This window comes from Hemiscyllium ocellatum, chromosome 12 (genome assembly GCF_020745735.1).
Source record: "Hemiscyllium ocellatum isolate sHemOce1 chromosome 12, sHemOce1.pat.X.cur, whole genome shotgun sequence".
In the NCBI taxonomy this organism is placed as follows: Eukaryota; Metazoa; Chordata; class Chondrichthyes; order Orectolobiformes; family Hemiscylliidae; genus Hemiscyllium; species Hemiscyllium ocellatum.
This window is the reverse complement of record NC_083412.1, coordinates 101,399,833-101,422,181: the sequence shown is the minus strand read 5'-3', so window position 1 is coordinate 101,422,181 and position 22,349 is coordinate 101,399,833. Positions and strand designations below refer to the sequence as shown.

General features: G+C 51.1%; 1 protein-coding gene across 1 annotated transcript in view; it reads left to right on the top strand.

Annotated features, from left to right (window-relative positions):
• trappc10 (trafficking protein particle complex subunit 10) overlaps positions 1-22,349 on the top strand; it is an 88,239-nt gene that overhangs the window by 7,622 nt on the left and 58,268 nt on the right. The window contains exon 2 of the mRNA XM_060833874.1: positions 21,090-21,171. Coding sequence (XP_060689857.1) covers positions 21,090-21,171 — 82 coding nt within the window. The remainder of the gene's footprint in view (positions 1-21,089; positions 21,172-22,349) is intronic.

Here is a 22,349-nt window from a genome sequence, read left to right as displayed (position 1 = left end):
TGGGGACGGGTCTGTCCCTGTATAACACTGGGGTTCAGTACTGGTGGGGACAGGTCTGTCCCTGTATAACACTGGGGTACAGTCGTGGTGGGGACAGGTCTGTCTCTGTATAACGCTGGGGGACAGTACTGGTGGGGACGGGTCTGTCTCTGTATAACACTGGGGTACAGTACTGGTGGGGACAGGTCTGTCCCTGTATAACACTGGGGTACAGTACTGGTGGGGACGGGTCTGTCCCTGAATAACACTGGGGTACAGTCGTGGTGGGGACAGGTCTGTCTCTGTATAACGCTGGGGGACAGTACTGGTGGGGACGGGTCTGTCACTGTATAACGCTGGGGGACAGTACTGGTGGGGACGGGTCTGTCCCTGTATAACGCTGGGGTACAGTACTGGTGGGGACGGGTCTGTCCCTGTATAACACTGGGGTACAGTACTGGTGGGGACGGGTCTGTCCCTGTATAACACTGGGGTACAGTACTGGTGGGGACCGGTCTGTCCCTGTATAACACTGGGGTACAGTCGTGGTGGGGACAGGTCTGTCTCTGTATAACGCTGGGGGACAGTACTGGTGGGGACGGGTCTGTCACTGTATAACACTGGGGGACAGTACTGGTGGGGATGGGTCTGTCCCTGTATAACACTGGGGTACAGTACTGGTGGGGACGGGTCTGTCCCTGTATAACACTGGGGTTCAGTACTGGTGGGGACAGGTCTGTCCCTGTATAACACTGGGGTACAGTCGTGGTGGGGACAGGTCTGTCTCTGTATAACGCTGGGGGACAGTACTGGTGGGGACAGGTCTGTCTCTGTATAACGCTGGGGTACAGTACTGGTGGGGACAGGTCTGTCACTGTATAACACTGGGGTACAGTACTGGTGGGGACGGGTCTGTCACTGTATAACACTGGGGTGCAGTACTGGTGGGGACCGGTCTGTCCCTGTATAACATTGGGGTACAGTACTGGTGGGCACAGGTCTGTCACTGTATAACACTGGGGTACAGTACTGGTGGGGACGGGTCTGTCCCTGTATAACACTGGGGGACAGTACTGGTGGGGATGGGTCTGTCCCTGTATAACACTGGGGGACAGTACTGGTGGGGATGGGTCTGTCCCTGTATAACACTGGGGTACAGTACTGGTGGGGACGGGTCTGTCCCTGTATAACACTGGGGTACAGTACTGGTGGGGACGGGTCTGTCCCTGTATAACACTGGGGTTCAGTACTGGTGGGGACAGGGCTGTCCCTGTATAACACTGGGGTACAGTACTGGTGGGGACCGGTCTGTCCCTGTATAACACTGGGGTACAGTCGTGGTGGGGACAGGTCTGTCTCTGTATAACGCTGGGGGACAGTACTGGTGGGGACAGGTCTGTCTCTGTATAACACTGGGGTACAGTACTGGTGGGGACAGGTCTGTCACTGTATAACACTGGGGTACAGTACTGGTGGGGACGGGTCTGTCACTGTATAACACTGGGGTGCAGTACTGGTGGGGACCGGTCTGTCCCTGTATAACATTGGGGTACAGTACTGGTGGGCACAGGTCTGTCACTGTATAACACTGGGGTACAGTCGTGGTGGGGACACGTCTGTCTCTGTATAACGCTGGGGGACAGTACTGGTGGGGACAGGTCTGTCACTGTATAACACTGGGGTACAGTACTGGTGGGGACAGGTCTGTCACTGTATAACACTGGGGTACAGTACTGGTGGGGACGGGTCTGTCACTGTATAACACTGGGGTGCAGTACTGGTGGGGACCGGTCTGTCCCTGTATAACATTGGGGTACAGTACTGGTGGGCACAGGTCTGTCCCTGTATAACACTGGGGTACAGTACTGGTGGGGACGGGTCTGTCCCTGTATAACACTGGGGTACAGTACTGGTGGGGACGGGTCTGTCCCTGTATAACACTGGGGTACAGTACTGGTGGGACAGGTCTGTCACTGTATAACACTGGGGTATAGTACTGGTGGGGACAGGTCTGTCACTGTATAACACTGGGGTACAGTACTGGTGGGGACGGGTCTGTCACTGTATAACACTGGGGTACAGTACTTGTGGGGACAGGTCTGTCACTGTTTCACACTGGGGTGCAGTACTGGTGGGGAAAGGTCTGTCACTGTATAACACTGGGGTACAGTACTGGTGGGGAAAGGTCTGTCACTGTATAACACTGGGGTACAGTACTGGTGGGTACGGGTCTGTCCCTGTATAACACTGGGGTACAGTACTGGTGGCGACGGGTCTGTCCCTGTATAACACTGGGGTACCGTACTGGTGGGTACAGTACTGGTGGGGAAAGGTCTGTCACTGTATAACACTGGGGTGCAGTACTGGTGGGGGCTGGTCTGTCACTGTATAACACTGGGGTACAGTACTGGTCGGACAGGTCTGTCCCTGTATAACACTGGGGTACAGTACTGGTGGGGACAGGTCTGTCAGTGTATAACACTGGGATACAGTACTGGTGGGGACAGGTCTGTCCCTGCCTAACACTGGGGTACAGTACTGGTGGGGACAGGACTGTCCCTGTATAACACTGAGGTACAGTACTGATGGGGACAGGTCTGTCCCTGTATAACACTGAGGTACAGTACTGGTGGGGACAGGTCTGTCCCTGTATAACACTGGGGTATAGTACCTGTGGGGACAGGTCTGTCGCTGTATTATACTGGGGTACCGTACTGGTGGGGACAGGTCTGTCTCTGTATAACACTGGGGTGCAGTACTGGTGGGTGCAGGTCTGTCACTGTATAACACTGGGGTACAGTACTGGGAGGACTGGTCTGTCACTGTATAACACTGGGGTACTGTATTTGTGGAGGCTAGTCTGTCCCTGTCTAACACTGGGGTACAGTACTGGTGGGGGCAGGTCCATCCCTTGTATAACACTGGGGTACAGTACTGGTGGGGACAGGTCTGTCCCTGTATAACACGGGGGTCTAATATAGATGGGGACAGTGGGGGATAGTAGTGGTGTGGACAAATCTGTCCCTGTTTCACACCGGGGTACTGTACTGGTGTGGACAGGTCTGTCCCTGTATAACACTGAGGTACAGTACTGATGGGGACAGGTCTGTCACTGTGTAACACTGGGGTACAGTACTGGTGAGAACACCTCTGTCCCTGTGCAGTACTGGTGGGGATAGGTCTGTCACTGTATAACGCTGGGGTACAATACTGGTGGGGGCATGTCTGTTCATGTATAACACTGGCGTGCAGGACTGGTGGGGTCATGTCTGTCACTATAACACTGGGGTACAGTACTTGTGTGAACGGGTCTGTCCCTGTATAACACTGGGGTACAGTACTGGTGGAGACAGGTCTGTCCCTGTATAACACTGGGGTACAGTACTGGTGGGGACAGGTCTGTCACTGTATAACGCTGGGGTGCAGTACTGGTGGGGACAGGTCTGTCACTATAACACTGGGGTACAGTACTTGTGTGGACAGGTCTGTCACTGTATTACACTGGGGTGCAGTACTGGTAGGGACAGAACTGTCCCTGTATAGCACTGGGGACAGAACTGGTGGGGACAGGTCTGTCTCTGTATTACAGTGGGGTGCAGTACTGGTGGGATCAGCTCTGTCACTGTATAACACTGGGGTACAGTACTTGTGAGGCCGTGTCTGTCACTATAACATAGGGGAACAGTACTGGTCAGGACAGGTCTGTCTATGTATAACACTGGGGTACAGCACTGGTGGGGACAGGTCTGTCCCTGTATTAGACAGGGGTGCAGGACTGGTGGGGACTGGTCTGTCCCTGTATAACACTGGGATATAGTACTTGTGGGGGCATGTCTGTCACTATAACACAGGGGTAGAATACTGGTGGGGACAGGTCTGTCAGTGTATAACACTGGGGTACAGTACTGGTGGGGATAGAACTGTTCCGGTATAGCACTGGGGACAGAACTGGTGCGGACAGGTCTGTCTCTGTATAAACTTCAGGTACGGTACTGATGGGGACAGGTGTGTCCCTATATAACACTGGGGTATAATACTGATGGGGACAGGCCTGTCATTGTATAATATTGGGGTACTGTACTGGTGGGGACAGGTCTGTCACTGTATAACACTGGGGTACAGGACTGGTGGGGACAGGTCTGTCACTGTATAACAGTGGGGTACAGTACTTGTGGGGGCGTGTCTGTCACTATAACATAGGGGTACAGTACTGGTCAGGACAGGTCTGTCTATGTATAACACTGGGGTACAGTACTGGTGGGGGCAGGTCTGTCCCTGTATTAGACAGGGGTACAGGACTGGTGGGTACTGGTCTGTCCCTGTGTAACACTGGGGTACAGTACTGGTGGGGACAGGTCTATCCCTGTATAACACTGGGGTACAGTGTTGGTGGGTACAGGTCTGTCCCTTTATAACACTGGGGAATAGTACTGGTGGGTACAAGTTTGTCAGTGTATAACACTGGGGTACAGTACTGGTGGGGACAGGTCTCTCCCTGTATAACACTGGGGTATAGTACTGGTGGGTACAGGTCTGTCCCTGTATTAGACTAGGGTGCCGGACTGGTGGGGACCAGTCTGTCCCTGTATAACACTGGGGTATAGTACTGGTGGGTACAAGTCTGTCAGTGTATAACACTGAGGTACAGTACCTGTGGGGACAGGTCTGTCCCTGTATTATACTGGGGTACAGTACTGGTCGGGACAGGTCTGTCGCTGTCTCACACTGGGGTACAGTACTAGTGGGTACAGGTCTGTCACTGTATAACACTGGGTTACTGTACTTGTGGGGACAGGTCTGTCTCTGTATAACACTGGGGTGCAGTACTGGTGGGTGCAGGTCTGTCACCTGTATAACACTGGGGTACAGTACTGCGGGGACTGGTCTGTCACTGTATAACACTGGGGTACTGTATTTGTGGAGGCTAGTCTGTCCCTGTCTAACACTGGGGTACAGTACTGGTGGGGGCAGGTCCATCCCTTGTATAACACTGGGGTACAGTACTGGTGGGGACAGGTCTGTCCCTGTATAACACGGGGGTCTAATATAGATGGGGACAGTGGGGGATAGTAGTGGTGTGGACAAATCTGTCCCTGTTTCACACCGGGGTACTGTACTGGTGTGGACAGGTCTGTCCCTGTATAACACTGAGGTACAGTACTGATGGGGACAGGTCTGTCACTGTGTAACACTGGGGTACAGTACTGGTGAGAACACCTCTGTCCCTGTGCAGTACTGGTGGGGATAGGTCTGTCACTGTATAACGCTGGGGTACAATACTGGTGGGGGCATGTCTGTTCATGTATAACACTGGCGTGCAGGACTGGTGGGGTCATGTCTGTCACTATAACACTGGGGTACAGTACTTGTGTGAACGGGTCTGTCCCTGTATAACACTGGGGTACAGTACTGGTGGAGACAGGTCTGTCCCTGTATAACACTGGGGTACAGTACTGGTGGGGACAGGTCTGTCACTGTATAACGCTGGGGTGCAGTACTGGTGGGGACAGGTCTGTCACTATAACACTGGGGTACAGTACTTGTGTGGACAGGTCTGTCACTGTATTACACTGGGGTGCAGTACTGGTAGGGACAGAACTGTCCCTGTATAGCACTGGGGACAGAACTGGTGGGGACAGGTCTGTCTCTGTATTACAGTGGGGTGCAGTACTGGTGGGATCAGCTCTGTCACTGTATAACACTGGGGTACAGTACTTGTGAGGCCGTGTCTGTCACTATAACATAGGGGAACAGTACTGGTCAGGACAGGTCTGTCTATGTATAACACTGGGGTACAGCACTGGTGGGGACAGGTCTGTCCCTGTATTAGACAGGGGTGCAGGACTGGTGGGGACTGGTCTGTCCCTGTATAACACTGGGATATAGTACTTGTGGGGGCATGTCTGTCACTATAACACAGGGGTAGAATACTGGTGGGGACAGGTCTGTCAGTGTATAACACTGGGGTACAGTACTGGTGGGGATAGAACTGTTCCGGTATAGCACTGGGGACAGAACTGGTGCGGACAGGTCTGTCTCTGTATAAACTTCAGGTACGGTACTGATGGGGACAGGTGTGTCCCTATATAACACTGGGGTATAATACTGATGGGGACAGGCCTGTCATTGTATAATATTGGGGTACTGTACTGGTGGGGACAGGTCTGTCACTGTATAACACTGGGGTACAGGACTGGTGGGGACAGGTCTGTCACTGTATAACAGTGGGGTACAGTACTTGTGGGGGCGTGTCTGTCACTATAACATAGGGGTACAGTACTGGTCAGGACAGGTCTGTCTATGTATAACACTGGGGTACAGTACTGGTGGGGGCAGGTCTGTCCCTGTATTAGACAGGGGTACAGGACTGGTGGGTACTGGTCTGTCCCTGTGTAACACTGGGGTACAGTACTGGTGGGGACAGGTCTATCCCTGTATAACACTGGGGTACAGTGTTGGTGGGTACAGGTCTGTCCCTTTATAACACTGGGGAATAGTACTGGTGGGTACAAGTTTGTCAGTGTATAACACTGGGGTACAGTACTGGTGGGGACAGGTCTCTCCCTGTATAACACTGGGGTATAGTACTGGTGGGTACAGGTCTGTCCCTGTATTAGACTAGGGTGCCGGACTGGTGGGGACCAGTCTGTCCCTGTATAACACTGGGGTATAGTACTGGTGGGTACAAGTCTGTCAGTGTATAACACTGAGGTACAGTACCTGTGGGGACAGGTCTGTCCCTGTATTATACTGGGGTACAGTACTGGTCGGGACAGGTCTGTCGCTGTCTCACACTGGGGTACAGTACTAGTGGGTACAGGTCTGTCACTGTATAACACTGGGTTACTGTACTTGTGGGGACAGGTCTGTCTCTGTATAACACTGGGGTGCAGTACTGGTGGGTGCAGGTCTGTCACCTGTATAACACTGGGGTACAGTACTGCGGGGACTGGTCTGTCACTGTATAACACTGGGGTACTGTATTTGTGGAGGCTAGTCTGTCCCTGTCTAACACTGGGGTACAGTACTGGTGGGGGCAGGTCCATCCCTTGTATAACACTGGGGTACAGTACTGGTGGGGACAGGTCTGTCCCTGTATAACACGGGGGTATAATATAGGTGGGGACAGTGGGGGATAGTAGTGGTGTGGACAAATCTGTCCCTGTATAACACCGGGGTACTGTACTGGTGTGGACAGGTCTGTCCCTGTATAACACTGAGGTACAGTACTGATGGGGACGGGTCTGTCACTGTGTAACACTGGGGTACAGTACTGATGGGGACCGATCTATCCCTGTTTTACTCTGGGGTATAGTACTTGTGGGGACAGATCTGTTCCTGTATTCCACTGGGGTACAGTACTTGTGGGGCCGTTTCTGTCACTGTATAATACTGAGGTGCAGGACTGGTGGGGACAGATCTGTCCCTGTATAACACTGGGGTACAGTACTGGTGGGGACAGATCTATCCCTGTTTTACTCTGGGGTATAGTACTTGTGGGGACAGATCTGTTCCTGTATTCCACTGGGGTACAGTACTTGTGGGGCCGTTTCTGTCACTGTATAATACTGAGGTGCAGGACTGGTGGGGACAGATCTGTCCCTGTATAACACTGGGGTACAGTACTGGTGAGAACACCTCTGTCCCTGTACAGTACTGGTGGGGATAGGTCTGTCACTGTATAACGCTGGGGTACAATACTAGTGGGGGCATGTCTGTTCATGTATAACACTGGCGTGCAGGACTGGTGCGGTCATGTCTGTCACTATAACACTGGGGTACAGTACTTGTGTGAACGGGTCTGTCCCTGTATAACACTGGGGTACAGTACTGGTGGGGACAGGTCTGTCACTGTATAACACTGGGGTACAGTACTGGTGGAGACAGGTCTGTCCCTGTATAACACTGGGGTACAGTACTGGTGGGGATAGGTCTGTCACTGTATAACGCTGGGGTGCAGTACTGGTGGGGACAGGTCTGTCACTATAACACTGGGGTACAGTACTTGTGGGGACAGGTCTGTCCCTGTATTACAGTGGGGTGCAGTACTGGTGGGGTCAGCTTTGTCACTGTATAACACTGGGGTACAGTACTTGTGGGGGCGTGTCTGTCACTATAACATAGGGGAACAGTACTGGTCAGGACAGGTCTGTCCCTGTATTAGACAGGGGTGCAGGACTGGTCTGTAACTGTATAACAGTGGTGTGCAGTACTGGTGGGGACAGGTCTGTCCCTGTATAACACTGGGGTACAGGACTCGTGGGGACAGGTCTGTCCCTGTATTACACTGGGGTACAGTACCGGTGGGGACAGGTCTGTCCCTGTATAACACTGGGGTACAGTACTGGTGGGGACAGGTCTGTCCCTGTATAACACTGGGGTACAGTATTGGTGGGGGCAGGTCTGTCCCTGTATAACACTGGGGTACAGTACTGATGGGGACAGGTCTGTCACTATGTAACACTGGGGTGCAGTTCTGGTGGGGTAAAAACAATGATTGCGGATGCTGGAAACCAGATTCTGGATTAGTGGTGCTGGAAGAGCACAGCAGTTCAGGCAGCATCCAACGAGCAGTGAAATCGACGTTTTGAGCAAAAGCCCTTCATCTGGAATAATTATTATTCCTGATGAAGGGCTTTTGCCCGAAACGTCAATTTCGCTGCTCCTTGGTTGCTGCCTGAACTGCTGTGCTCTTCCAGCACCACTAATCCAGAATACAGTTCTGGTGGGGACAGATCTGTCCCTGTTTTACTCTGGGGTGCAGGACTGGTGGGGACAGGTCTGTCCCTGTATAACACTGGGGTACAGTACTGGTGGGGACAGGTCTGTCACTGTATAACAGTGGGGTACAGTACAGTACTATGAACTCAGATTTCTCCAGTTTCCTCATTTCCCCTCCCCCCACCTTGTCTCAGTCGGTTCCCTGAACTCAGCACCGCCCTCCTAACCTGCAATCTTCTTCCTAACCTCTCCGCCCTCACCTTGACCTCCTTCCACCTATTACATCTCCATCGCCCCTCCCCCAAGTCCCTCCTCCCTACCTTTTATCTTAGCCTGCCTGGCACCCTCTCCTCATTCCTGATGAAGGGCTCTGGCCCGAAACGTCAAATTTCCTATTCCTTGGATGCTGCCTAACCTGCTGTGCTTTAACCAGCAACACATTTTCAGCTCTGATCTCCAGCATCTGCTGACCTCACTTTTTTCTCTAATATTGGGGTACAGTACTGGTGGGTACAGGTCTATCACTGAATAACACTGGGGTACAGTACTGGTTGGGACAGATCTGTCACTGTATAACACTGGGGTACCATACTGGAGGGGACAGGTCTGTCTATGTATAACACTGGGGTACAGTACTGGTGGGGAGAGGTCTGTCCCTGTATAACACTGGGGTACAGGACTGGTGGGGACAGATCTGTCCCTGTATTGCGCTGGGGTACAGTACTGTCCCTGTATTGCGCTGGGGTACAGTACTAGTGGGGACAGGTCTGTCCCTGTAAAACACTGGGGTACAGTACAGGTGCGGGCAGGTCTGTCCCTGTATAACGCTGCGGTGCAGGACTGGTGGGGACAGATCTATCCCTGTATAACACGGGGGTACAGTACTGGTGGGGACCGGTCTGTCACAGTATAATGCTGGGGTACAGTACTTGTGGGGGCGTGTCTATCACTGTATAACACTGGGGTACAGTACTGGTGGGGACAGGTCTGTCCCTGTATAATATTGGGGTACAGAGCTGAGAATGTGTTGCTGGTTAAAGCACAGCAGGTTAGGCAGCATCCAAGGAACAGGAAATTCAACATTTCGGGCCAGAGCCTGAAACCTGATGAAGGGCTCTGGCCCGAAACGTCGAATTTCCTGTTCCCTGGATGCTGCCTAACCTGCTGTGCTTTAACCAGCAACACATTTTCAGCTCTGATCTCCAGCATCTGCTGACCTCACTTTTTTCTCTAATATTGGGGTACAGTACTGGTGGGGACAGGTCTGTCCCTGTACAACATTGGGGTACAGTACTGGTGGGGACAGGTCTGCCACTGTGTAGCAGTGGGGTTCAGTTCTGGTGGGGACAGATCTGTCCCTGTATTACACTGGGGTGCAGTACTGGTAGGGACAGAACTGTCCCTGTATAGCACTGGGGACAGAACTGGTGGGGACAGGTCTGTCCCTGTATTACAGTGGGGTGCAGTACTGGTGGGGTCAGCTCTGTCACTGTATAACACTGGGGTACAGTACTTGTGGGGGCGTGTCTGTCACTATAACATAGGGGTACAGTACTGGTCAGGACAGGTCTGTATGTATAACACTGGGGTACAGTACTGGTGGGGACAGGTCTGTCCCTGTATTAGACAGGGGTGCAGGACTGGTGGGGACTGGTCTGTAACTGTATAACACTGGGGTACAGGACTGGTGGGGACAGGTCTGTCCCTGTATAACACTGGGGTACAGGACTGGTGGGGACAGGTCTGTCCCTGTGTAACACTGGGGTACAGTACTGGTGGGGACAGGTCTATCCCTGTATAACACTGGGGTACAGTACTGGTGGGGACAGGTCTGTCCCTGTATAACACTGGGGTATAGTACTGATGGGGACAGGTCTGTCCCTGTATAACACTGGGGTATAGTACTGATGGGGACAGGTCTGTCCCTGTATAACACTGGGGTATAGTACTGATGGGGACAGGTCTGTCCCTGTATAACACTGGGGTATAGTACTGGTGGGTACAAGTCTGTCAGTGTATAACACTGGGGTATAGTACTGGTGGGTACAGGTCTGTCCCTGTATTAGATTGGGGTGCCGGACTGGTGGGGACAGGTCTGTCTCTGTATAACACTGGCATACAGTATCGGTGTGGACAAGCCTGTCAGTGTATAACACTGAGGTACAGTACCTGTGGGGACAGGTCTGTCGCTGTGTAACACTGGGGTACAGTACTGGTGGGGACAGGTCTGTCCCTGTATAACACTGGGGTACAGTACTGGTCGGAACAGGTCTGTCCCTGTATAACACTGGGGTGCAGTACTGGTGGGGTTAGGTCTGTCAGTGTATAACACTGGGGTATAGTATGGCCGGGTACAGGGGTGTCCCTGTAAAACACTGGGGTACACTACTGGTGGGGACAGGTCTGTCCTTGTATATCACTGGGGTACAGTACTGGTGGGGACAGGTCTGTCACTGTATAACACTGGGGTGCAGTACTTGTGGGGGCGTGTCTGTCACTATAACACAGGGGTACAGTACTGGTCAGGACAGGTCTGTCTATGTATAACACTGGGGTACAGTACTGGTGGGGACAGGTCTGTCCCTGTGTAACACTGGGGTACAGTACTGGTGGGGACAGGTCTGTCTCTGTATAACACTGGGGTACAGTACTGGTGGGGACCGGTCTGTCACAGTATAATGCTGGGGTACAGTACTTGTGGGGGCGTGACTATCACTGTATAACACTGGGGTACGGCACTGGAGGGGACAGGTCTGTCCCTGTATAATATTGGGGTACAGAGCTGAGAATGTGTTGCTGGTTAAAGCACAACAGGTTAGGCAGCATCCAAGGAACAGGAAATTCGACGTTTCGGGCCAGAGCCCTTCATCAGGTTTCAGGCTCTGGCCCGAAACGTTGAATTTCCTGTTCCTTGGATGCTGCCTAACCTGCTGTGCTTTAACCAGCAACACATTTTCAGCTCTGGTCTCCAGCATTTGCTGACCTCACTTTTTTCTCTAATATTGAGGTACAGTACTGGTGGGTACAGGTCTATCACTGTATAACACTGGGGTACAGTACTTGTGGGGGCGTGTCTGTCACTATAACAGAGGGGTACAGTACTGGTCAGGACAGGCCTGTATGTATAACACTGGGGTACAGTACTGGTGGGGATAGGTCTGTCAGTGTATAACACTGGGATACAGTACTGGTGGGGACAGGTCTGTCCCTGTATAACACTGGGATATAGTACGGCCGGGTACAGGTGTGTCCCTGTATAACACTGGGGTACAGTACTGGTTGGGACAGATCTGTCACTGTATAACACTGGGGTACAGTCGTGGTGGGGACAGGTCTGTCCCTGTATAACACTGGGGTATAGTACTGGTGGGGACAGGTCTGTCACTGTATAACACTGGGGTACAGTACTGGGGGGACAGGTCTGTCACTGTATAACACTGGGGTACAGTACTGGGGGGGACTGGTCTGTCACTGTATAACACTGGGGTACTGTATTTGTGGAGGCTAGTCTGTCCCTAACACGGGGGTACAGTACTGGTGGGGACAGGTCTGTCAGTGTATAACACTGGGGTACAGTACTGGTGGGGGCAGGTCCATCCCTGTATAACACCGGGGTACTGTACTGGTGTGGACAGGTCTGTCCCTGTATAACACCGGGGTACTGTACTGGAGGGGACAGGTCTGTCCCTGTATAACACTGGGGTACAGTACTGGTGGGGACAGATCTATACCTGTTTTACTCTGGGGTATAGTACTTGTGGGGACAGATCTGTTCCTGTATTCCACTGGGGTACAGTACTTGTGGGGCCGTTTCTGTCACTGTATAATACTGAGGTGCAGGACTGGTGGGGACAGATCTGTCCCTGTATTGCGCTGGGTTACAGTACTGGTGGGGACAGGTCTGTCCCTGTAAAACACTGAGGTACAGTACTAGTGGGGACAGGTCTGTCTGTATAAAACACTGGGGTACAGTATAGGTGCGGGCAGGTCTGTCCCTGTATAACGCTGCGGTGCAGGACTGGTGGGGACAGATCTATCCCTGTATAACACGGGGGTACAGTACTGGTGGGGACCGGTCTGTCACAGTATAATGCTGGGGTACAGTACTTGTGGGGGCGTGTCTATCACTGTATAACACTGGGGTACAGGACTGGTGGGGACAGGTCTGTCCCTGTATAATATTGGGGTACAGAGCTGAGAATGTGGTGCTGGTTAAAGCACAGCAGGTTAGGCAGCATCCAAGGAACAGGAAATTCAACATTTCGGGCCAGAGCCTGAAACCTGATGAAGGGCTCTGGCCCGAAATGTTGAATTTCCTGTTCCTTGGATGCTGCCTAACCTGCTGTGCTTTAACCAGCAACACATTTTCAGCTCTGGTCTCCAGCATTTGCTGACCTCACTTTTTTCTCTAATATTGGGGTACAGTACTGGTGGGTACAGGTCTATCACTGTATAACATTGGGGTACAGTACTGGTGGGGACAGGTCTGTCCCTGTATAACATTGGGGTACAGTACTGGTGGGGACAGGTCTGCCACTGTGTAGCAGTGGGGTTCAGTTCTGGTGGGGACAGATCTGTCCCTGTATTACACTGGGGTGCAGTACTGGTAGGGACAGAACTGTCCACCTGTATAGCACTGGGGACAGAACTGGTGGGGACAGGTCTGTCCCTGTATTACAGTGGGGTGCAGTACTGGTGGGGTCAGCTCTGTCACTGTATAACACTGGGGTACAGTACTTGTGGGGGCGTGTCTGTCACTATAACACTGGGGTACAGTACTGGTGGGGACAGGTCTGTCCCTGTATTAGACAGGGGTGCAGGACTGGTGGGGACTGGTCTGTCCCTGTATAACACTGGGGTACAGGACTGGTGGGGTTAGGTCTGTCAGTGTATAACACTGGGGTATAGTATAGCCGGGTACAGGGGTGTCCCTGTAAAACACTGGGGTACACTACTGGTGGGGACAGGTCTGTCACTGTATAACACTGGGGTGCAGTACTTGTGGGGGCGTGTCTGCCACTATAACACTGGGGTACAGTACTGGTGGGGACAGGTCTGTCCCTGTGTAACACTGGGGTACAGTACTGGTGGGGACAGGTCTGTCTCTGTATAACACGGGGGTATAATATAGATGGGGACAGTGGGGCATAGTAGTGGTGTGGACAAATCTGTCCCTGTATAACACTGGGGTACAGTACTGATGGGGACAGGTCTGTCCCTGTATAACACTGGGGTACAGTACTGATGGGGACAGGTCTGTCCCTGTATAACACTGGGGTACAGTACTGATGGGGACAGGTCTGTCCCTGTATAACACTGGGGTACAGTACTGGTGGGGACAGGTCTGTCCCTGTATAACACTGGGGTACAGTACTGGTGGGTACAAGTCTGTCAGTGTATAACACTGAGGTACAGTACCTGTGGGGACAGGTCTGTCGCTGTATTATACTGGGGTACCGTACTGGTGGGGACAGGTCTGTCTCTGTATAACACTGGGGTGCAGTACTGGTGGGGACAGGTCTGTCCCTGTATAACACTGGGGTACAGTACTGGTGGGGACAGGTCTGTCGCTGTATTATACTGGGGTACCGTACTGGTGGGGACAGGTCTGTCTCTGTATAACACTGGGGTGCAGTACTGGTGGGGACAGGTCTGTCCCTGTATAACACTGGGGTACAGTACTGGTGGGGACAGATCTGTCTCTGTATAACACTGGGGTACAGTACTGGTGGGGACAGATCTGTCTCTGTATAACACTGGGGTACAGTACTTGTGGGGGCGTGTCTGTCACTATAACAGAGGGGTACAGTACTGGTCAGGACAGGCCTGTCTATGTATAATACTGGGGTACAGTACTGGTGGGGATAGGTCTGTCAGCGTATAACACTGGGATACAGTACTGGTGGGGACAGGTCTGTCCCTGTATAACACTGGGATATAGTACGGCCGGGTACAGGTGTGTCCCTGTATAACACTGGGGTACAGTACTGGTTGGGACAGATCTGTCACTGTATAACACTGGGGTACAGTCGTGGTGGGGACACGTCTGTCACTGTATAACACTGGGGTACAGTATTGGTGGGGACAGGTCTGTCCCTGTATAACACTGGGGTATATTACTGGTGGGGACGGGTCTGTCACTGTATAACACTGGGGTACAGTACTGGGGGGACAGGTCTGTCACTGTATAACACTGGGGTACAGTACTGGGGGGACTGGTCTGTCACTGTATAACACTGGGGTACTGTATTTGTGGAGGCTAGTCTGTCCCTAACACTGGGGTACAGTACTGGTGGGGACAGGTCTGTCAGTGTATAACACTGGGGTACAGTACTGGTGGGGGTAGTTCCATCCCTGTATAACACTGGGGTACTGTACTGGTGTGGACAGGTCTGTCCCTGTATAACACCGGGGTACTGTACTGGTGTGGACAGGTCTGTCCCTGTATAACACTGGTGTATAGTACTGGTGGGGACAGATCTATACCTGTTTTATTCTGGGGTACAGTACTTGTGGGGACAGATCTGTTCCTGTATTCCACTGGGGTACAGTACTTGTGGGGCCGTTTCTGTCACTGTATAATACTGAGGTGCAGGACTGGTGGGGACAGATCTGTCCCTGTATTGCGCTGGGGTACAGTACTGTCCCTGTATTGCGCTGGGGTACAGTACTGGTGGGGACAGGTCTGTCTGTATAAAACACTGGGGTACAGTACAGGTGCGGGCAGGTCTGTCCCTGTATAACGCTGCGGTGCAGGACTGGTGGGGACAGATCTATCCCTGTATAACACGGGGGTACAGTACTGGTGGGGACCGGTCTGTCACAGTATAATGCTGGGGTACAGTACTTGTGGGGGCGTGTCTATCACTGTATAACACTGGGGTACAGGACTGGTGGGGACAGGTCTGACCCTGTATAATATTGGGGTACAGAGCTGAGAATGTGTTGCTGGTTAAAGCACAGCAGGTTAGGCAGCATCCAAGGAACAGGAAATTCAACATTTCGGGCCAGAGCCTGAAACCTGATGAAGGGCTCTGGCCCGAAACATCGAATTTCCTGTTCCCTGGATGCTGCCTAACCTGCTGTGCTTTAACCAGCAACACATTTTCAGCTCTGATCTCCAGCATCTGCTGACCTCACTTTTTTCTCTAATATTGGGGTACAGTACTGGTGGGGACAGGTCTGTCCCTGTATAACACTGGGGTACAGTACTGATGGGGACAGGTCTGCCACTGTGTAGCCGTGGGGTTCAGTTCTGGTGGGGACAGATCTGTCCCTGTATTACACTGGGGTGCAGTACTGGTAGGGACAGAACTGTCCACCTGTATAGCACTGGGGACAGAACTGGTGGGGACAGGTCTGTCCCTGTATTACAGTGGGGTGCAGTACTGGTGGGGTCAGCTCTGTCACTGTATAACACTGGGGTACAGTACTTGTGGGGGCGTGTCTGTCACTATAACATAGGGGTACAGTACTGGTGGGGACAGGTCTGTCCCTGTATTAGACAGGGGTGCAGTACTGGTGGGGACAGGTCTGTAACTGTATAACAGTGGTGTGCAGTACTGGTGGGGACAGGTCTATCCCTATATAACACTGGCGTACAGTATTGGTGGGTACAGGTCTGTCCCTGTATAATACTGGTGGGGACAGGTCTGTCCCTGTATAACACTGGCTTACAGTATCGGTGTGGACAAGTCTGTCAGTGTATAACACTGAGGTACAGTACCTGTGGGGACAGGTCTGTCGCTGTATTATACTGGGGTACAGTACTGGTCGGGACAGGTCTGTCCCTGTATTATACTGAGGTGCAGGACTGCTGGGGACAGGTCTGTCGCTGTATAGCACTGTGGTACAGTACTAGTGGGTACAGGTCTGTCAGTGAATAACACTGGGGTACAGTACTGGTGGGGGCAGGTCCATCCCTGTATAACATTGGGGTACAGTACTGGTGGGGACAGGTCTGTCCCTGTATAACACGGGGGTAACATATAGATGGGGACAGTGGGGGATAGTAGTGGTGTGGACAAATCTGTCCCTGTATAACACCGGGGTACTGTACTGGTGTGGACAGGTCTGTCCCTGTATAACACTGGGGTACAGTACTGATGGGGACAGGTCTGTCACTGTGTAACACTGGGGTACAGTACTGATGGGGACAGATCTATCCCTGTTTTACTCTGGGGTATAGTACTTGTGGGGACAGATCTGTTCCTGTATTCCACTGGGGTACAGTACTTGTGGAGGCAGATCTGTCCCTGTATAACACTGGGGACAGTACTGGTGGGGACAGGTCTGTCCCTGTATATAACACTGGGGTACAGTACTGGTGGGGACAGGTCTGTCCCTGTATATAACACTGGGGTACAGTATTCTACCTCTTTCCCTCTGCCCTCTATCTTGCTATTGTGGCCCATGTGTGTTTTTGTACTATTTTCCTGTGCCATGTGAAAGAGCAAAGTTGTATGATTAGATATCAGTATCTCCTTTCTGAAATGATACTTACAGATGTGCTTTTTAGTTCTGCTCGGGCCTACCTCAGTGAAGCTGAAATAATGCCCCTTTGCTGCTGTTGTCCTCCCGCATTGAACTGGCACCATTTCAGCTGGACAGGTGTTGCTCTTAGCAACAGCTCCACATTCTGCCTGATTTGTGATGTCACTCCCTGGGCTTGGCAATTCAGCCCCTTGAGCTGATCTTGTCAGTCTATCATCTCCACACTTCCATCCTTTCATCATCTCCATTGCTCGATTGATTTTCCACCAGCTCTCAGTTGCCCAGCCTCTGACAGGTCAGTTACCTGTCACTGTCTATTCTTACCCTGAGGGGAGGGGAGGGCTGGGGAGAATAGCTCAGGATCTGGAGTGTAGCAGAGAGAAACACACACACACACACACACACACTGCACGTGCAAATTCACAGCTCGAGTAGCTCATCCCAGCCACTGCACTCTCCTACCGGGCATCATACACGTTCATTCCCCCCTTGTATCTCCTGTTTTCTCAGGTTTCTGTTGTCATCAAGAAGCAAGTGCTGGAAATCCCACGCAGACCTGGCACCATCTGTGGAGGGTAGGCAGAGCCAGTGTTTCCAGCCCACTGACCTTTCTTCTGAATTTTGTTTCACCTTCCTGTGGTTGTACTGATGTCAGTTTTAGGTAAAAACAATGAGTGCAGATGCTGGAAACCAGATTCTGGATTAGAGTGGTGCTGGAAAAGCACAGCAAGTCAGGCAGCATCCGAGGAGCAGGAAAATCAACGTTTCAGGCAAAAGCCTTTCATCAGTAATAGAGGCAGAGAGCCTGAAGGGTGGAGAGATAAATGAGAGGAGGGTTGGGATGGGGAGAAAGTAGCATCGAGTGCAATAGATGAATGGGGGTGGGGATGGAGGTGATAGGTCAGGGAGGAGGGTGGGGGAAGGTAGTAAAGAGTGCTGTGGGTGAATGGGGGTGGGATGAAGGTGATAGGTCAGAGAGGAGGGTGGAGTGGATAGGTGAAAAGGAAGATAGGCAGGTAGGACAAGTCATGGGGACAGTGCTGAGCTGGAAGTTTGGAACTAGGGTGAGGTGTGGGACGGGGAAATGAGGAAACTGTTGAAGTCCAAATTGATGCCCTGGGGTTGAAGTGTTCCGAGGTGGAAGATGAGGCGTTCTTCCTCCAGGCGTCTGGTGGTGAGGGAGCAGCGGTGAAGGAGGCCCAGGACCTCCATGTCCTCAGCAGAGTGGGAGGGGGAGTTGAACTGTTGGGCCACGGGGCGGTGTGGTTGATTGGTGCGGGTGTCTCGGAGATGTTCCCTAAAATGTTCTGCTAGGAGGCGCCCAGTCTCCCCAATGTAGAGGAGACCGCATCGGGAGTAACAGATACATTAAGTGATATTGGTGGTTGTGCAGGTAAAACTTTGATGGATGTGGAAGGCTCCTTTGGGACCTTGGATGGAGGTGAGGGAGGAGGTGTGGGCACAGGTTTTGCAATTCCTGCGGTGGCAGGGGAAGGTGCCAGGATGGCAGGGTGGGCTGTAGGGGGGCACAGGCCTGACCAGGTAGTCACGGAGGGGACGGTCTTTGCGGAAGGCGGAAAGGGGTGGGGAGGGAAATATATCCCAAGTGGTGGGGTCTTTTTGGAGGTGACAGAAATGTCGGCGGATGATTTGATTTATGCGAAGGTTGGCAGGGTGGAATGTGAGCACCAATGTCAGTTTTATTCACAATGTTAAGCTTTTGCCTCTTCCTCTGCTGACTTGAATTCCTCCAGATTCTCCCTTCCTGCAAAACAGGAGGTGGGGTAGACCATTTCGTGCTGAGATGAGGAAACATTTTTTCACTCACAGGGTAATGAACCTGTGAAATTCTCTACCACAGAAGGCTGGAGAGGACAAGCCATTGTCTGAGTATACTCAAGAAAGAGAAAGATAATTGTTAGATTTCAAAGGCATCAAGACATGATGGGTGAAAGCAGGAGTATGATAATGAGATAAAGGATCAGTCTTTTTGAACTCATTCATGGGATGAGGGTGTCACTGGTTCGGCAGCATTTATTGCCCATCCCTAATTGCCCAGAGGGTACTTAAGAGTCAACCACATTGCCGTGGATCTGGAGTCACATTTACACCAGACCAGGTAAGGATGGCAGTTTCCTTCCCTAAAGGACAATAGTGACCCAGGTGGGTTTTGCCTTACAATCAGCAATGGATTCATGGTCACCACTGGACTCTTGATTTTTATTGAATTCGAATTCCACCACCCACCTGGGTCTCTGGATTAACAATCCAGTGATAATACAGGGAGAGTGTGGGTAAGTGATGTTAAAATGCCCACCAGCCATGATTGAATGGTGGAGTGGACTCGATGGGCCGAATGACCTTACTTCCACTCCTATTTCTTATACTATCACTAGGCCATCGCCTGCCCATCATCATATTGAACAGTTTAAAGGACCGAAGATCCTCCTCCTACTCCCTAGTTTCTATGTTGTTTCACTGTCCATAGCTTACTTTAAATTTGGTAATCATGAGAAATACTTCCCTCTCTTTGACTCCTGCCTCTTTTGAAATTGCTATCCTTGCTGCCCTCAGCAAACCTAGCGTTTACAATATTATCTGTACATCCTCCATCTCAACACTCCCTTCCCTCTCAAGTCCTACAATGCTGTATCATTCTTAAACTGGTGTCATCTCTCCTGAATGTTCTTGTTGGAATTTAGCCATTCAGGTTCAGCCACAGTCATTGCCACTAAAACATTGAGTTCAAAGTCACAGATTAGCATCAGGTTGTCTCTCTACCTGCTCTGTACATGCAGCGTACTCGCACGTCCCCAGCCTAGTGGCATGATTCTGTCATCATTCATCTCAGCTGTAACCAGAGCAGAGACTTCTGATCTCTCTCAGACAACATTCCCTCGAATTCCACAAACATTAACCTTGGTCTTGATAACCTCTACAGAAATTTGTGAAGACAGAAAGCATCTGGTTCATGACTTTGTTCAAAAGCCATCTCTGTTGGTTTTAACATTGACACGTGTGCCCTCTGTTATTTAGAATTCACAGTGTAAAACCTTGGTACTGACACCAAGGAATCACCTCCAGATTGGAATCAAATCAACTGATGCGGGGTAGTTTATTTATAGAACAGCGGATACCTGGGAGTGAATTACAGACTGGAATCTATTCGAGGTTCAGGTGGTTTATATACAGAATAACAGATACCTGAATACATAGAACGGTACAGCACAGGAATGGGCCATTCGGCCCACAGTGTGCCCCCTAGTTGTAAATATTTGCAGCACCTTTTTTGAAATGCCAGGGTAAAGACAGTTATTGCGTTCTGCTCTGTTTGAATATGTCAATGGCAGATGGACTTCAATTACAACTGGTGATGTCATAGAATCATAGACTCACTACATACACACAGAGGCCATTCAGCCCATCGAGTCTGCACCAACCCTCTGAAGAGCATCACCTATCACCGTAATGCTTATTTCCCTTGGCTAATCCACCAAGCCTGCACATTCCTGGACACTGTGTGTGCAATTTAGCATGTCCAGCCTACCTAACCTGGATATCCTTGGACTTTGGGAGGAAACCACAATACCAGGAGAAAACCCACGCAGACACAGGGAGAATGTGCAAACTCCGCACAGATAGTTATCCGAGGCTGAAATCTAGCCCAGGTTCTGGTGCTGTGAGGCAGCAGGGCTAACCACTCGGCCACCATGCTGTCCACTGTATCCTATCAGATGTTTATTGTAATGTGGTCTGTGTGATATGGGGGAGAGCTGACTGTTTCACTGGGTTGAGAGGGAATAGGCTTTGCTAAGCAGTTGATGGTTCACAGGGATTGTGTCTGACTATGGAAATTGTGATTTAAGTCCGTATTGTTTTCTCTCTCCTGTGTTTAGGTGCAGGTGACCAGGCCCTCTTTTCCTCTGTTTACTCGATACTCATGCAGCAACTTCCACGAGAGCCAATGGAATGGAGAAGGTATTGTATCTGGAGTAGTTTATCCTCCATTTACCTATTTCATTAGCTGTCAGCAGGCTGTAGGTCACAGACTCATTCCCAGAACATCAAGGTATTTGCATTTTACACAATTCTGAGACTGTCCCTTACATGAGAGTATGAAACGGACTGGTAAGCTAGAAGAGATACTTGTTAGGAAGGAAGATGTGTTGGGCATTTTGAACAACTTGAGGATAGACAAGTCCCCCGGGCCTGACGGGATATATCCTAGGATTATGTAGGAAGCAAGAGAGGAAATTGCAGTACCGTTGGCAATGATCTTTTCGTCTTCACTGTCAATGGGGGTGGTACCAGGGGACTGGAGAGTGGCGAATGTTATGTCCCTGTTCAAAAAAGGGAATAGGGATAACCCCGGGAATTACAGGCCAGTTAGTCTTACTTCTGTGGTAGGCAAAGTAATGGAAAGGGTACTGAGGGATAGGATTTATGAGTATCTGAAAATACACTGCTTGATTAGTGACAGCCAGCACGGATTTGTGAGGGGTAGGCCTTGCCTTACAAGTCTTATTGAATTCTTTGAGGAGGTGACCAAGCATGTGGATGAGGGTAGAGCAGTGGATGTAGTGTACATGGATTTTAGTAAGGCATTTGATAAGGTTCCCCATGGTAGGCTTATGCGGAAAGTCAGGAGGCATGGGGTAGTGGGAAATTGTTGGATAGAGAACTGGCTAACTGGTCGAAGTCAGAGAGCGGTGGTAGTTGGTAAATATTCAGCCTGGAGCCCAGTTACAAGTGGAGTTCCGCAGGGATCAGTTCTGGGTCCTCTGCTGTTTGTAACTTTTATTAATGACTTGGAAGAGGGAGTTGAAGGGTGGGTCAGTAAATTTGCAGATGATACGAAGATTGGTGGAGTTGTGGATAGTGAGGAGGGCTGTTGTCAGCTGCAAAGGGACTTAGATATGATGCAGAGCTGGGCTGAGGAGTGGCAGATGGAGTTCAACCCTGTCAAGTGTGAGGTTGTCTATTTTGGAAGGACAAATAAGAATGTGGAATACAAGGTTAACGGTAGGGTTCTTAGTCAGGTGGAGGAGCAGAGGGGTCTTGGGGTCTATGTTCATAGATCTTTGAAAGTTGCCACTCAGGTGGATAGAGCTTGTAAGAAGGCCTATGGTGTATTAGCGTTCATTAGCAGAGGGATT